The sequence below is a fragment of the Coenobita brevimanus genome, chromosome 12 (genome assembly GCF_032717465.1).
Source record: "Coenobita brevimanus isolate Jiangsu-jjx chromosome 12, ASM3271746v2, whole genome shotgun sequence".
Taxonomy (NCBI): Eukaryota; Metazoa; Arthropoda; class Malacostraca; order Decapoda; family Coenobitidae; genus Coenobita; species Coenobita brevimanus.
Window position 1 is genome coordinate 5,699,516 of NC_136965.1, and position 17,985 is coordinate 5,717,500.

Here is a 17,985-nt window from a genome sequence, read left to right on the forward strand (position 1 = left end):
GCAATATAGCATACACTTGTACACTGAAGACTCCTTACCTGCACATTTATGTAGAAGATGTCCGAGGTGCGTGCACTAACAATGACAAGGGTATGATTGGAGTGTGTCTCGTAGTCAAGAGGAGCCACTGTATACAGTGTTGCATCCTGTGCCAGCGCAAAGTAATGCCGTGCCTCTGGACTCACCTGACAACCAAAAGAGCAATGTATTACGTACTTGCCACTACACTGATTCAAGGTTGTCTATCTATCTATCTATGGCCCGACGCCCTAATCCCGCAAAGGGTGGCCGCAGACAAAACGCCTCCAAGTCACTCTGTCACCCACCATTTGACTACCCTCCCCCCAACTCACCCCCCCCTCCCTCATATACCTCTCAACTCCATCCCTCCACCTCATCCTCGGTCTACCCCTCCCTCTCCCTCCCTCCACCTCACCTACATACACCCTCTTAGTCAGTCTTTCATTCTCCATTCTCTCCACATGTCCAAACCACCTCAGTGTATTTCTCCTAATCTTTTCAACCACATCCACATCTACCCCACAACGTTCCTTCACTTCTTCATTCGTCAACCTGTCCCTCCACATCACTCCACATGCTCCTCTCAAGTAACTCATTTCAAGGTTGTAAAGTGTATAAAAGATTGTAAGGAGTATAAAACTATTTCATAGTGCATATAAAACTCATAAGTAAAGACAAACTGAGGCTCCTACCAAAATAAATCTTTTCGGTTTTACAAAAGAGTACTTTCACATCTGTCTCTGTACAGTAATAAGGTATCAGATGGTTTTCTGTAGTAAAATTAATGTTAGTTTAAAGCTTAAGTTCAAGATTATCAAGACTTAAATAATTTATAATCTGACATTACTCTGCCATTTTGCAAATAAATAAAAAGATTGTATAATATTATTTTGTACAGTGAAAGAAGTCTCTCCATCCATCCATCCATCATCCAATCCTACCTTTCCCCATGAGAAGCATAGGAGCCCTGGGCTAGGCATGTTGATCCTGACATTTAAGATGAGAGTGACCAGCCTCACTCATCCCTGAGTGGCATTATATGAGCAATAACCCCAACTACCCCATGGATATAAACCTTCACTGGCTCAATCCAATTGGAGCACTGCAATTACCCACTAAACCACCAGGTGCCATAATTTAGTTATGTGGTTACCACCCAGCATAATAATGGCTTCCTGGTGTACAGGAAACCATTTGGCTTGTCACTCAGTGTAGAGTCACCCATAGGCAGAAGAAGAGGAAAGAATTAAGGAAAGATAGATAGAAGAGGAAGGAAGGAAAAGAGGGAGGAGAGGAAATGGCAGACACCCAAGAGCAGCACTACATTGAGTGAGTGGATGGTGAGCGCCTCCACCTACCTTAGCTAAATAAAATCACATGGCAACAGTTGGAATAATACTATGGTATCATACTAAATGACGATGTAAACTTTTTCTGTCCTCTGTAGTCAAAGAAGTCTCCCCCAAGTTTTGTAAAATCACCTAGTTTTGGATGGAAAAAAAGAATCCATTGGAGGGGATAATGAATGAAGAATGGGATTATACATGAACAGTAACACATCATACTTAAAGTACATAGAACACTATGCCAAAACTGCATTTATCAGACATGTTACTTATTAAATGTACAGTAATTATCATGAATGTTCTTTTTAGCCTTGTCATCCTGAAGATATCTTTTTCAGTTTGTTCAGGCTAATGTTGGTCTATTTCATTAAGCCTAGACAAATCTCCCTCATAGCGAAGGCATTAATGATTACTATATTGGGCCTCTTCAATCCAAAATGCAACTTCAAAATTGTGCAGAATTACCTGAATGTAGCAGGTGCAGTAAAAAAAAATTGTCCTAGAGAAGTGGTTACAATCACTGTACCTACTACACTTACCAGCTCAAAGAGTGGTTCTGGCGCCAGCCTTGCCCCTGCGGCCCTTAGTGCTGAAACCACATCACCCACCACACCACCTGATAGGTTTTCCTGGAACAGATGATATATTTACCCACAGTCATTTGGATATCCTGGCAGACCTAAAGGCAGTACAAGAAGTAGAAGAATTATGGCTTAAACTAATGCCTTTGAACTAGAGAAGGATCATTATGGCTTTTGTTAATTCCCAACAAATTTGGAACCCAATACACCATTTCAGCTCTTGGTACAAATTGGATAAGATAAAGAAAATGTTGCCCGAAGGTCAAATGGCTGACCTGGGGTTTAAACCTGGTACTTCTTGGTTGTGTGTTGTGTGCTTTTGATTACACCACTGCAACTTCAGAAAAAGAATTTTGAAGATGATTTTATATTACAGTACTGCACTGTATTTCCAAAAGCTTATTAGATATCTGTATCACAGATATGCTTTAATGAAGATGTGGCAATTTATGTTTTCTTCTCAAGTTTTACCTGTGATCAGCATATAAATCATTTACAATCAAGCTGGAAGCATTGTCTATCTATCTATCTATAGCCCAGCATAAGTGGTTTTAAACAGTGGGTTCATATTACCAAAAAGTAACATAGGAAAATCATGAAGATAAATGTCTGCATATTGGAAACGGACAAAGAACTTTAACAATTTTACCAAAAAAAAAAAAGCACCATTGACCTGTAACAGTAACTAGTAAAATCATCAAAGTAAGATTCTGAGAAGTGCTACATTTTTTATTCCCAGATTTAAACATCACTTCCCCACTACAATACCTGCCCTCCCTACCTGTATGGAGAAGGATATGACAATATCCCTCCTGTTGGGTGAGCGAGGTGCAGGAGCCACGTGGATGGTCAGGTTGGTGGCCAGTGATGAGTGTCCATCCGTCACCACTGCTTCAAATTCGTAAGTAGGAAGAGAGTGTTGTTGCAATGGTGATACCACTGACACTATTCCTGATGACTCCTCGATAGCAAAAGGAACTGGGGACAAAGAATAAATGTTTGATGACAAAGTTATTACATCTGTCATCCAGTATTTTGCTGCCTCATCAGGAGCTTAGCTACCAGGGACAAGGTTACTCAGTAAAGCAATTTAAGATGAGAGTGACCAGTCATTAATTCCTGAGTGGCAATATTTGAGTGATAAAGCCAAACCATCCTATAGGTTTCAGTTCTTATGGTCACATCCAGTTGAGTGATAAAGCCAAGCCATCCCTCAGAATCTCTTATTGGTACTGTAAAATGCAGTTGGAGTGCCATAAGACACTATCAGGTATCTAAATTTATTCAGTATTGTAGTTACTTCCAGAATACTCTGTATACAGCTATGACAGACATAGAATTAAAAAAAAAAATGGTATGGCAATTACTTTTGACCATGTAACCAGTTCTTGTCAGATGGCAAAGAAAAATCAGGATTAAGACAAAATACTTAAGCTGTTTTAACTCCTTCAGAACAATGATTTCTTAATATTACTTTATTCTGGCTACCCTTGATGATTTGATTAGCCAATTCAGCCCAAGTAGCATTATACAAACAATAAATCCTGACCTCCCCTTGGATTTTAACCCTTTATCTATTACATCTGGTTGGAACCACATAATCCACTAGACAACTAGACATCAATTAGCTGGTCATATGGTTGCCATCCAAGACAATAAATGGTTTTCTGGGTTAGAGGAAACTGTTTTGCCTGTCAGTCTGTGTAAAGTCACCTAAAGATACCACTACACTGAATAAGCTGATGGTTGGCACCTTTGATGACTAGAAAAATATAAAGACACTATTGTACCATCAACGTCATCATCATTATCATAATCATCATCATCATCATCATCATCATCATCATCATCATCATCATCATCATCATCATCATCATCATCATCACCATTGTCAACATCATCATCATCACCATTGTCAACATCATCATCATCACCATTGTCAACATCATCATCATCTCCATCTCTGCCTATAAAAAAAAAATATATGATAATTGTAGTGAAGAGGTTAATTCACAAGTTTCATCCTGTCTAGGCATTCTAATATACAGCCAGTACTGACCTCCTTCATTGTATGAGTGGAACATATCAAACAAGCGGTCTGGTCCGGGCAGGTCCACCACCCTCACCTGCCCCACACTCGTCCCCACCGGCGCATCTCCTCCCACCCAGAATTCAAATGGGGCTCCTATAAACCTTGGCTCCCATGAGTGTGTTGCTTTGACACTGAAGATGAGATAGAAAGGTTACACTGAGTATGTTAAGCTGTTATAAGTTTCTGTTCTACTTTGTAAATATCAGATAGTGAAATATTTTTTAGAGGCATGAGAAACAATGAAATAGATAGTCAGTATAATCATAGTGGAATATTTTTTAGAGGCATAAGAAGCATTGAAATAGATAGTTATTATAATCAATATCTAAAAGCCTTGGCCCACAAAAGTGTGATGCTCTGACACAGGAGAAGACCTTGCATTCAGTTACATTAGGCAATTATAAATTCTTACTTTATTTTTTGAACAGTGACCTTTTTGTAATAGGTAAGGGAAATAAGAAAAAAAATTGTTGGTTAGAGAAATAATAATGACAGTATAATCTGCACAGTAATATGATTTCTCACCTGCATCATCATTGCCATCCTGACTCTTATTCCCACCTAAAGGTGGGATGAGGCAGGATCCAGAAAAAAGCAAAAAGCAAGCATGAAAGTGGGAGAACTATTAATGACACCCCTGATTAAACTGCCCACACATTCATTCACAGCCATTCAAATCCTTGGAACCTTGGCTTCTTCCCAAAAGCCAAAACATCTGCATACATCTTTTTGTACTTTGTACACAGGTACATTTCACATACACCTTCCATAAAAGTTCTTCCATCATGTACCAAGTGAAACAAAAGGGTACAGAATCCCTGTCATGTGCCTCTTTGTACATCCTTCATCCAACCAGCTCAGTTCCCTGCTAATTCCATAGCTTCATCAACTTCCAAACTTAGGTTTCTCACACACTTATATATCAGTACATCTTCTCGGTCTTCCATGCATTTTCCTACATTCAAACTCATATATTCCATTCTCCCCACTGTATATAATTCCATTCCTTCTGAATGATCATAATATCTAGGCCTACTCTCTTTCATATGATTAATAATAGACTTCCTTACTCCACATCTTTCCCAAACTGCATTACTGTATTTCTTATCAGTACTCAATAATCCCATTTCCACTCCTCTTACTCACTGATTATTTATTCTTATGCAATACCAGCTTCACACCCATACATTACTATGGGTAGTAACAAACCTTTGCACAACTACACATTCTCACACACCCAAACTTTGTACAACTACACATTCTCACACACCCATAAATAATAATAATAATGGTATTAAAATCTGCATACTGAAACATTTTTTCATCTTCCTTACTCAATAGTAACAACAGCTAGTGATGTCCTGGTCTCAGATGGGTTCAGTGGCGAGTCTGAAGCTTCAATAAACACTGTCACCAGACCTGGTGGTAACTTTTTTACCAGCATGATGATTCCTTTGAATTTGTCAACAGAAACAGATTTACTGAGGGCATTTCTTGTTGTATTTTCTCGGGTCTGAATTTTATACGTAACCAGACCATTCACTCCTTCATCAGCATCTTCAGCATGAACCTGTCAAGGATATTGTAAGAAAATTTTTTCAGCATAAATTTATAAAAAGAATTCTTTACTGTATATTCAAAGGAAGGCAGTTTCTGAACATGCCATATTCTGTATACTGTACCTGTAATTTTCTGTACTGAGATTTCATTTTAATCAAGTACTCTACTCATATATTCATAGTTCCAGTAACAAACATTACTACTGCCATACATATACTGCTCTTCAGATAAGTATTCACATTCAGAATATAGTAATTAATATAATTATCATCATGACCATCTTTCCCAAGAAAAGATGGGAAGAAGGGATCCAAAAACAAATGAAAATAAAGGTGAAAGAGCTATCAACAGCATTCACAGTGAAATGGACAGTACCATAATGTAATTCAAAGACAACAACAACTGGTACACCCACTGTTCCAATGGTGCTCCCCTCTGCTGCTTCTTCAGTGATAGTGAAGTGATACTGGTTGGTTGGAAGAAACATTGGATTATTGTCATTGGCATCTAACAAATTCAGCTCAACTTTTGCACATGAAGTTGATTCTGATTTTAACACTGGCTGCACTTCCTTCTCTGACAGTGCCGGTGTGGATTTCACTGACCTCCTCCAGCGGTAATTAGTATGTCTTCCAGAGTCAGTGATTGCTCTTTGTTGCTGTCTCTGATGATACCTTGTGATTCGAATATGTGATGATGTTCCAAAATTATTTTCTGATGAAAAAATGGATAAATTATCTGTGGGGTTCTCAGAGTTGCCATATGTTCCCCTGGTTTCATTTTGTATGTTGGACTTAGTTGTATTTACAAAACCTTGTGGTCTGTCAGATGTAGATGTTACTTTTCTGTGTAAGGGCTGTTGATCACTTGGCTCTTTAAGTATTTCCCATTCCAAGTTAAAAGCTTCATCCTTATCCAGTGTCTCTATGGCTTCTAAATCTGTAGTTCTTCCTGCTACTGGATCATTTAAGTTGCTACTACCCAGGGAACCTCCAGTACTGCTTTTTCTAGTCTTCCTTGTGACAGTTCCGCCAGGTACTTTTTGCCCTCTTGGCCTATTCTGTTTTGTTACTGATTCTTCTGTCTCAGGTGTATAATTAGCTTGTATGGGTTTGGGTGTCACTCTCAGAGGTGGAACTACAGCAGCTGGCAAATTTCTTCCCTCAGCTTGAACTGGTGATTCAGTTACTGCAAGCTTTCCATCATCTGAGTCAGTAGATTCATTGATTTTATGTTTTTCACTACTAGACTGTGTATCAACTGGGGTACTTGTATTCTCATTACCACTCTCAGTCTTCATGCTTCTTCCTTCCATGACATTCATTTCTGCCTTGGGTTCAGTGATGCTGATATTATGGGACATCATGACTAAGGGTGTGATTTGGTTGGCACATACATGAAGGTTCACTACTGGCGATGCTTCCCGATTCAGCATACTCTGATTGGCCACTGTTAGCCAGCCAGATAATGGGTTGATGGCCAGGGCACCACCACCACCTATTATGTGGTAGTTGAAAGCACCATTCAATCCCTGAAAATCCATAAGAGCAGTGAATATAAAAGGTATGTCAGGAAAATATATGATTAGTTTTAATATCTACATTAGTTTATTCTATACATTATAGGTATCAGTATACGAACACAATGTGAAATAATAATACAAAGACAGTCTGACATTTGGTATGCAGTACATCTTTGATTTAGACTTCCAAGCACTCACATACCGTCCATCTATCTACCTATAGGCAGATGCCGTAATCCCATAAGGGGTGGCTACACATCGCCCTGTCCCCTCCCATTTGGTTGCCCTCCCTCCAACTCACAGATCCCTCTCTCAGATATCTCTCCATTCTGTCATTCCCTCTTCAGCCTTGGTTGAGTTATTAATGTGTACTGTACTGTACCAAACTTCATAAATATCCAAACTTCATAAATATCTTGATACAACATTAATAGATACTATAACAAATTTGATAATCAAGGCAACTCCTAAACAGAGAGGTGTCCTGTGTATTTCACCATTATTCACTTGTCACCATAAATCACTGTAAAGCAATTCATTTCTAATTTGGCTATATACACCACAAGAAACATTCATTCATTCATCATCTAGCCCTTTTTTATGCCATCTGGAGCACAGGAGTCTGGGGCTGGGCTAGCTGATCCTGACATTTAAGGCAGGGTGACCAGCCTCTCTTGCCTCTGAGTGGCATTGTGTGAACAGTAAACTTCAACTAGCACTCAAAGTGAAACCATAGTGAATCCTATCTGGTTAAAGTGCCTTGACCTACTAGATCATCAGGATTATGCTTTTGTAAAGTTACCAGCTAGTGTAGTAAATGGGCTCCTGGATTGCAGGAAAAAATTTGGCTTGTCTCTCAGTATCATCACCTTAAGATCATTACACTGAATAAGTGGATGGTGTGTGCCTTCACCTACCAAAAGAACAGGGAGAATACATTTTACTGCAATTTTTTAAAAAATCACCATTCATCATTATTGTATTCATTATCCCAGTGTCTTTTTCCCACCAATGGATGGGGTGATGGATCCAGAAAGCAAGAAGAGAAAACATAAAAGAGGCAGAACTAATCAGCAGCATGCCTAATGATATGAGTCTATTTATCTATCTATAGCCCGACGCCCTAATCCCGCAAAGGGTGGCCGCAGACAAAACGCCTCCAAGTCACTCTGTCACCCACCATTTGACTACCCTCCCCCCAACTCACCCCCCCCTCCCTCATATACCTCTCAACTCCATCCCTCCACCTCATCCTCGGTCTACCCCTCCCTCTCCCTCCCTCCACCTCACCTACATACACCCTCTTAGTCAGTCTTTCATTCTCCATTCTCTCCACATGTCCAAACCACCTCAGTGTATTTCTCCTAATCTTTTCAACCACATCCACATCTACCCCACAACGTTCCTTCACTTCTTCATTCGTCAACCTGTCCCTCCACGTCACTCCACATGCTCCTCTCAAGTAACTCATTTCCACTGCTCTCACTCTTGACTTGTTCCCCTCTTGCAAGGTCCACGCCTCGCTTCCATACGTCAGGGTAGGGATCACAATACCATCATGCAGTGACTTCTTAACTTCCATACTCACCTCCCTATTTCTCATCACTGCTTTCAGTGTACCAACAACCTTTCTTCCCTGCTGTACCCTTTCACGTACTTCATCCCCCAAAGTTCCATCCTTACTCATCACACTACCCAAGTACTTGAATGCACTCACATTCTCCATATCCTCACCATCCAACCTCACTGCACACTCTGTGACTTCATTCCTCTCAAACACCATAACTTTACTTTTGTTTACATTAACTTTCAGCTTCCTCCTCCTACACACTGTCCCAAATTCATTCACCAAACCTTGCAACTCCCATTCATCTTCACTCAACAATACTGTATCATCAACAAACAGCAACACCGGAAGCTTCCAAATCTCACCCTCATTCATTAGGGCCACCCCCTCATCCACTGCCCTACCTTGCACCTCCTTTACAACCCCATCCATATATATATTAAACAGCCATGGAGACATCACACACCCCTGTTTCAGTCCCACATTGAGATCAAAGAACTCACTCAACTCACCATCCACTCGCACCGTAGCCCTAGCTCCCTCGTACATACTCTTCACAGCACTCAACAATTTCCCCTTCACTCCATATATTCTTAATACCTTCCACATACCTTGCCTATCTATTCTGTCATAAGCTTTCTCCAAGTCCATGAAGGCAGCATACACTTTCCTTCCCTTCTCTAGATACTTCTCCACTAAACATCTTAGAACAAATATCTGATCTACACACCCTTTTCCCTTCCTAAATCCCCCTTGTTCTTCTCCAACTAGCTCCTCTGTCATATGCCTAACCTTATCAATGAGTATTCTACCTTATATTTTACCAGTCACACTAAGAAGGCAAATACCCCTATGGTTACCACATACTTCTCTCTCCCCTTTTCCTTTGTACAGAGGAACAATTATACCTGATTTCCAGTCCTCTGGAACCCTTCCCTCTTCCCAAGCCAATCTACACAACTTCCATATCCACTCCACAACAATCTCACCCCCATACCTAAGCATTTCACCACACACTCCATCAATTCCTGGGGCCTTTCCCAGCTTAATCTTCTTCATCGCTTCCACTACTTCCGACCTACTGATCTCTTCCTCCCTCCTGTCAACTCTTCTTCTCCCAGCCATTCCCCAACCACTTATACTGTACTCACACTGCTCTCACTCTCTACATTCAACAATTATATGAGACACGCATTAATTTATTTACCATTCAAGCCCCTGGAATTCAGTTGGCTAAAATTTCCAAAGACTCACCTGATCTGCATCTGTGGCTGCCACCTGCATGACACTAAAGCCAGAAGGAAGGTTTTCCATGATGGACACAGCATACACAGAATGACTAAATTCTGGCAGGTTGTCATTAATGTCCTCTACAGTAATTTCCAACACACATGATCCAACTCTGCGAGGATTGTTAACCTGCGTAATAAAATGCACCATGTACAATGTGTTATAGCTATACCATACAGTTCAAATATTTTTTTTCCATCATTCTCACAATTTCCTGTACCATACATAGCATAAACGTACCAAATCAGGTAGCAACAAATGATAACTGGTATGGATATGCAGCACAGCTCACTATACCACTACAATACAACAACATCAGATGAACTTAGTCCTTCCTTACTTAAGGCCTGGAATGTGTGCTGGCGGAAAGCTACTCTGAGCTATCTCTCTCTATCTACAGCCAGATGCCTTACTCCTGGAAGATGTGGCCACAAGTGAATTGCCTCCATATCACCCTGTCTTCCACTGCCAGGCTACCACTTCTTCAACTCATTTGTCCCTCTTTTATATACATCTTCACCTGACTCCTTCATCTCATCCCCCATCTTTCCTCTCTCACCCTCCATCTCACTCATGTACATTTTTCTCATCAGTTTCTTATCATCCATACTCTAAGCAAAACAAGCTTAAGGAATACATTCTTTGAGCTCATGACTGAGGAGCTAAAAACACAAGATGAGGGAATTTCTGGCTCTCTGACAAGTAGCTGTCTGCTCAATTAAACAAAATCATCTTGTGGCAGCCTAATTAAACTAACAATGTGTCCACAGAATGGGAAAGGGTTAAGTAATGAACAGAATATGATCTACATACTGGTACACTGCAGTATGGTACAAACAGTATTAGATATATGCAGAGTCAACAAAACTGGTCAACCTACAGTAGCTACAGTTTTTGTTGTTGTTGTTGCATATCTCCAGTATGTCTGGTCAAGCACACCTGTTAATTACAGTCAAGCAGCTGCATCTACAAGGCTGTTCCACAGGCTCAGCATAACACATACACCATTTAGGAAACTGGCACCTCCTCATGGTAGACAGTGCCTCACCAGGGACAGATCATGGTCCCTCTCACAGTGAGCTGCAGGGAAATATGAAGAGGCTTGGCTTCTGAGTAGATGCTGAAGCTGCTTCACTCACAGTCACAGCACCACCACTTGTAGTCTCCTCTTCAGCATATCAGTAACTACTTTACAGTATAGCAACTAACCTGCTCTGCTCTGATGTGAAGTGTCAAGATGTTGTCTCTCAAAACCTCCCTATCCAAATGTTTGGTAACAAAGAGGCGTCCTGTTTTTGGATCAATAGTGAAGAATGATGCTGCAGGGGAGTCTACCAGGCTATAATATAAAGGGGAATTCTGCCCCACATCTCCATCATGGGCACTCAGAGCAGCTGGTAACACTTCAACTTCTTGGTGAATTGGTTCTCCCTGAAAAAGGTATATGTATAAAATATAATAAAACAGAAACAGCCAGTCCCTTCTACACAATATATGGATAATTACTGTATGAAGGGCTAGGATAAATACAGTATACTGTATGTTTTGAAAAAATATATTGTAAAAATACGGTGCATAAGATTAGCATACAATCATAAATACACCTAAAGATCAGATAGGATTTGGAACAGAAAGTAGCACTCACAGTATCGTCTCCTGGATGTTCAGGAACTATAGCAGTATACAGCTTGTGTGAGAAGACTGGAGGCAGGTCATCTGCATCCACAACAATCACAGTGATGATTGTTGTGGTGTTCAGAGATGGAGTGCCCATGTCCTGTAATGGAGCACGGTACACTATGGCATACTGCTCCAAAATAATTGACAGTGCAATACCATGCATTTTTTTTTAACACTGTGACACAGCACCCCTGAGATTTTTTATATTCTATCTGCAGTGGAATTCAGGGTTACTAATATACTGTACAGCACCTATTTTGCTCAGTTTATTAACCCCAGCAATTGTAGTTGTTAGGACACTATCAGCAAGACACAAGGAGCTACAGTATACTGAAAAGATTAACTTGAGCAAAAAGATTACTACAGTGTCCTGCAGAAGTACTCTTTGCACCCTTGGACTATTCAGTTTTGTTGCTGATTCTTCTGTCTCAGGTGTATAATTAGTTCGTACATTTATTAGTATTTTACTCAGCATTATTTGCCGATGAATGAAGGAAGGATAACTCTGAAGAACAAGAAGATACTCTGCAACATATGCATATATAATGACTCTCATCTCCACGGGGAACAACCATGAATATCAGTTGTCTGTGCTGGAGTAACTATATTTTATCATTCTAAACATGACATTCATATTTCCAACTCCCCATCTTGGCCCCACCATTTGTGGAGACCTGGTTATGCCTCTGCTGCTGGATATGAACCTAGAGCCACAGTAATGCATAAATGTACTGTATTTCTGTCTACAAACAGAAGTGAGATGGAGATAGATGCAGCATGAGTAGGATAAGTGCCATAATGAATATACATGCGCAAGGTGGTCCGGACATGTGGAATGTTTAGATGCTTAATAAGGAGGAAATCATTATGGAAGAATACCACATCTGGTAATAGACACTGTACATGGATAAAATACTGTATAGCACAGAAAAAAACTAACATCTGAAGGCCTACTGCAGCCCCTGATTCTGACCTATAAACCATACAGTAATCATCCTCCCACGTACTTTGGCCATAACAGTGAGCAAAAACCTCTCTGGGCCAGTGTCATAATCAAGAGGTCGGGCCAGTGTGATGGAGCCACTCTTCCGGTCATCCATGGTGAAGTATCCCTCCTCGTTGCCTCCCACCATCTCCAGCTCCACCTCTGAGTTGGCTGTGTTGGGCTTGTCATCATCTGCCACACGAATCTCTGGTAGCACTGTCAGACCTGGGAACAACATTATTTCATTATTAGTACACATCACCACCATCATTATCATCGTCATCATCATCATCGTCATCATCATCATCATCATCATCATCATCATCATCACCATCAACAGCAACAACAACAACAACAGTTATCTGAATCTCAGGGTGGACTGCTATCCTCCTCCTCATCATCATCATCATATCAACACTCATTCCCACCTAAAATAATGGGGGTAATGTATGATCCCAATAAAACTAAATGTTTCAAAGCACAGTGTAGTGTATTACTGTCAATAGTCTAATTCTACAGCAGGGACTATTTACATGTGATAAATTAATTCACAGTGGAAATGTGACCTATAAATCAATTCATTATTACTGGCCACATATAGAGGAGTTGATTTGAGCATTACACTTGTTGAATTATAACAAAGATATTTCTGGGGGAGTGAGTAATTAATCTTAGGTTTGAAGCTACTCTACTCATTTTACTCTTAGACTGAAATCACCAACTCTATCTTGAACTCCGAGTTGTAACAATAACATTAGAATATGTTGCTATCATACAGAAGTGCTGTGGAATGGATGTCTCGTATAGCTGAGATACAGGAGCTAAGCTGCAAAAGGACGATAATCTAAACCAATTTAAGGTGAAAAGAGTATTGTTTCTGTGACAGTGAGGATGAATATAAGACCAATTTCATGGTACAGCAAAAGCACTATCATATGCTTTTCACTTTAACGTGGCACTGATTTTCATCCTTTTGCAGCTTATTTCACATATCAGTGGCACTTCTTTGTGACTAGTGCTAATCTGTTGTTACAACTCTGCATTCATGATGGAGATGATGGCAATTTTAGACAAAGCAGAAGTAAAAGGAGTATAACAATGGCCCATATTCTCGTCAGTTAAGGAAGCTCCCTAACATCTTTTCCTAAGTGATTTAGTTTGCTTATTACAACTGACTGTCCTCTTCCTTGTCATATAAACCTCTCCAGTATAGCCATACTCTGCTTAAGTATTACAAAAAGATATTAACTAGACATATCCAAAATAAATGATTAAGGAAGAGGAGTTGGGGAGCTTGCTAACTGAAATACCAGCACCAAGAGGAGATGACAGGGAGGTGCAGAAAGGGCCCGAGCAAGACAGACATATGTCCCCCGCCACTATGCGCCCCTTTTCCCCTCAACGGAGCTCGCGGGAGGTACTCTGCCCTGCTGCACTACTCTCTACCCAGACCAGCACTCGCCAGGATCGGGATGGGACTCGTGTAACCACAGTCCCAAGTAGGACAACAGCAATGCCCACTGTACTCCTTTCACCTACTTTCCCCTGTAGGACCGTGACGACACCCACTGTGCTCATTAGGGAGGGAACGTCCACCATACTTCGCTCACCTACAGTCCCAAGCAGGACCGCGACGACGCCCACTGTACTCATTGGGGAGGGAACGTCCACCATACTTCCCTCCTCTGCAGCCCCCACAGGAAGCAGGACCGCTGCGACGCCCACCGTGTTCACTGGGGAGAGGACGGCCACTGTCCTTCTCTCACTTGCAGTCCCGGGGTCTAGTGGAACCGCGGCGGCACCCACCGTGCCCGTTGGGGAGGGAACATCCACTGTACTTCCCTTGTCTGCTACCCCTGCGACACCCACCAAGGGCAACACCCCTTGCTCGCCTCACTTCTCCAGAGGCCGAGTGGGACTCCCCTCTCGCTCTCCCCACACCCCAAGGGGCGGAGCTAGCTCCCCAGCGGAGTCACAGCTGGAGAGGGTCTGGAGTGGCCCCATAGTGAGCCTGGGGATACGCTCACTGCAGCCAGCGCCCCTACATCATCCATCGCTGCCGGACTCCCATAGGAAGAGATGCTGCAGGCAGCCCCTGACAGCCTCTCGACAAAGGTGAGGCCGCAGCCCCCTGCCATCAAAGGACACCCCCAGGACTCCCAGCTGAGACCTTCCCAGACCAGCTGGTGAGCCGTCCTCCACCAAGGGCAGGCGCAAGGCAGGGTGCCTACTCACCCTGTTTGGCCCCAGTCCCGAGGGCCAACACACTCACTGAGGCCCCTCCAGGGAAAGGCTTTCCTCTACGCCACCCAGCAGCCCACACCGGACGACCCAGCCTGCGACGGTGGTTCCGTGCCCCTTCAGAGAGCGCATGCCTGAAGTGGCCCCCCCTCACACCTGGGCGACACCTACAGCTACCCTGTTACCTGTAGTCATAACTCTTGTCCTTTGTGTCCACCATAATGTGTATAATCTACCCATTTGTATTGTGCCCAGTACGGTATGTTTGTATGACAATATACGTGTAAGATTGGTTGGCCTGTGTTTTTGAGCCCCGATCCTCTGGTTGCATGTTCTAGACCTGGTCTTGAAAAGAACCCCAGATCATTTCTTCGTACTCAGGGAGCAAGTTTGAGCCTTGAGTACGTACCATAACACTAAACGAGAATACCAGCCAGTATTATAAAACTTACCAACAGGAGTGAGTTCATCAACAGTAACGGTGATATTCTTAGCGAGGAAAACAGGATAGTGATCATTTACATCCTCAACGTAAACAGTAACTTGCACCGTATCCTGAAAGACGAGAAGAATATGTCAAAAATTTATCTACCACTGTAATGGAAAAGTTATATTTTTTGGTTATTCATCATCATCATCATCATCATCATCATCAGCTTCTTCTTCTTCGTCTTATCCTCCTCCTCCTCCTCCTCCTCCTCCTTCTCCTGATCCTTCTCCTCCTCCTCCTGATCCTCCTCCTCCTCCTCCTCCTCATCATCATCATCATCATCATGCGTGTCAATCTTTTTTCATCTGACGGAACTGAGCCACTACTGCATGAAATTTGATGAGTTAGGTGGGAATGAGTCTCCTTGATTACTAGTCAAAATTACCCTCCAGTCCTACCACACTTGGCCATCGACCGAGCTAAAAAAAAAAAAAAAATAGTGATGAATTAAACGTACAATAACATAAACAAAACACGTAGAACTTACACCTGAGAGAGAGAGAGAGAGAGAGAGAGAGAGAGAGAGAGAGAGAGAAGGAGAGAGAGAGAGAGAGAGAGAGAGAGAAGGAGAGAGAGAGAGAGAGAGAGGGTGGGAGAATCGTATGCGTTGTGTGGGTAACTGAACCAACCATGTAGCTAAGGGAAGTTGAGAGAGAGAGAGAGAGTAACTGAACTAAACCAGCCATATCGCTAAAGTGGGTTACCTCACGAATACCGGAAGTGGTCGATGAATCAAGCACGCGCCAATAGAAAAAATAAAATGAAAATAAAAGAGTTGATTACAGTAAAGCAAAGAGTGAGGGGCGATGAATGAGAAGTGAAGGATGACAATGTGTGTGTGTGTGTGTGTGTGTGTGTGTGTGTGTGTGTGTGTGTGTGTGTGTGTGTGTGTGTGTGTGTGTGTGTGTGTGTGTAGCCGTGCATGAGAGTCAACAGTACGTGTCTTCCTTTGCAACTATTACTTCCTGCAACCGAAGAATGCAGGACGGGTTTGCAACTGATGATGGTTCTGCTCTGTTCACCCCTTTAGTCTTGTTAGAAACGCATTATTGGTTTATCTATTTTGTTGCCATTTTTCTACCTTCCAGACTCCTTAATCCCGTAAGGGGTGGCCACAAACAAATCGCCTCCTTGTCGCCCTGTTTCCCTGCCATTACGCTGCCCTTCCCCCAACTCATATCCCCTCTCACATATTTTTAGTGTTATTTTTTTCGTGTAGGAGATATAGATTTTGTATTAGTACAGACATTTTATTTATTTATTTATCTATATATTTGTTTATTTTTCCTCTAAGATTTTTCAAATAATTTAGTTCAGTTATCAAAGGGACAACGATAACATAAAACTTATATGAATGGAGTGGAGAGTTATATAAGGGAGGGGTGTGTGAGCTGGGAGCAGGGCAGTGAAATGGCGGGGGACAGGGAGACATGGAGGCGATTTGTTTGTGGCCATCCCTTACGGGATTAAGGCGTCTGGCAAGAGATAGAGATAGACGAATTAATTATTAACATTTTCATGTTTCTTTGACTCGCCATGCAAAACGTTTTCACCTATTTCCTCTTTCACCTCACCTCTGGCCCGTGATGGGGGTGAGATGGAGGGGTGAGAGGGGGGAGAGAGGTGATGGGGAAGGGGGAGAGGTGGGCAGGGGGGAGAGGTGGTTGGGGAGGGGGAGAAATGAGCGGGGAGGAGAGAGATGAAGGAGGAGGGGAGAGGCGAGCGGGGAAGGGGGGAGAGAGGTGAAGGAGGAGGGGAAAGGCGAGCGGGGGGGGAGGAGAGGTGAAGGAAGAGGGGAGAGGTGAGCAGGGGGGAGAGAGGTGATGGGGGAGGGGGAGAGGTGAGCAGGGGGGGAGAGAGATGGAGGGGGAAGGGGGAGGTGACAGCGGTGAGATAGCCTTTCCTACGAACAATGCGTTGACGTGAAGAGTGTGGCATGTTTGGATAGTCATGCAGGTCGTGGATTTCAAAAACGCGATTTGTTTTAATTTCGCTAAACTGTCGGTAAATGCAACAAAAAAGAAAGGAAAGAAGAAGGAGGAAGAAGAAGAAGAGGAGAAAGAGGAGGAGAAGGATGATGATGACGATGACGATGAGAAGAAGATGTAGAGGAGAAACACGAAGAAGAAGAACAGGAAAAAAGGGGAGGAGGAGGAGGAAGAGGAGGTTGATGATGATAATGATGTTGATGAGAAGACGAAGAAGAAGAGGATGTAGAAGAAGAGGAACGACAAGATGATGATGATGATGATGAAAATGAAGAAAAAAAAAAAGGGAAAGTCCAGCTGATGGTCCATTTTTCATTCCATACTTCCTAGAGTCATACACTGTTATTCAGTTTTATAAAGGTATAGTTAATTATTATAAAGCTCGGATGTATGCAACCTCTCTCTCTCTCTCTCTCTCTCTCTCTCTCTCTCTCTCTCTCTCTCTCGAAAAGTCAGTCTCTCATGTGATGCATAAAAAAAGACTTAGAGAGAGAGAGAGAGAGAGAGAGAGAGAGAGAGAGAGAGAGAGTGAGAAGGGTACGGCGGGAGAGAGTGGGGTAATGGTAGAGAAGGAGGTAGGAAAGAGAGACAAATGGAGGGGGACATAGTGGCCATAGGAGAG

The 17,985-nt window shown here is 42.3% G+C and overlaps 1 protein-coding gene across 1 annotated transcript in view; it reads right to left on the bottom strand.

Annotated features, from left to right (window-relative positions):
* Cad89D (cadherin 89D) overlaps nt 1-17,985 on the bottom strand; it is a 35,836-nt gene that overhangs the window by 14,368 nt on the left and 3,483 nt on the right. The window contains 11 exon segments of the mRNA XM_080283488.1: nt 39-185; nt 1,907-1,996; nt 2,730-2,926; nt 4,008-4,171; nt 5,375-5,610; nt 6,016-7,131; nt 9,944-10,108; nt 11,189-11,410; nt 11,625-11,756; nt 12,667-12,869; nt 15,338-15,440. Coding sequence (XP_080139614.1) covers nt 39-185; nt 1,907-1,996; nt 2,730-2,926; nt 4,008-4,171; nt 5,375-5,610; nt 6,016-7,131; nt 9,944-10,108; nt 11,189-11,410; nt 11,625-11,756; nt 12,667-12,869; nt 15,338-15,440 — 2,775 coding nt within the window.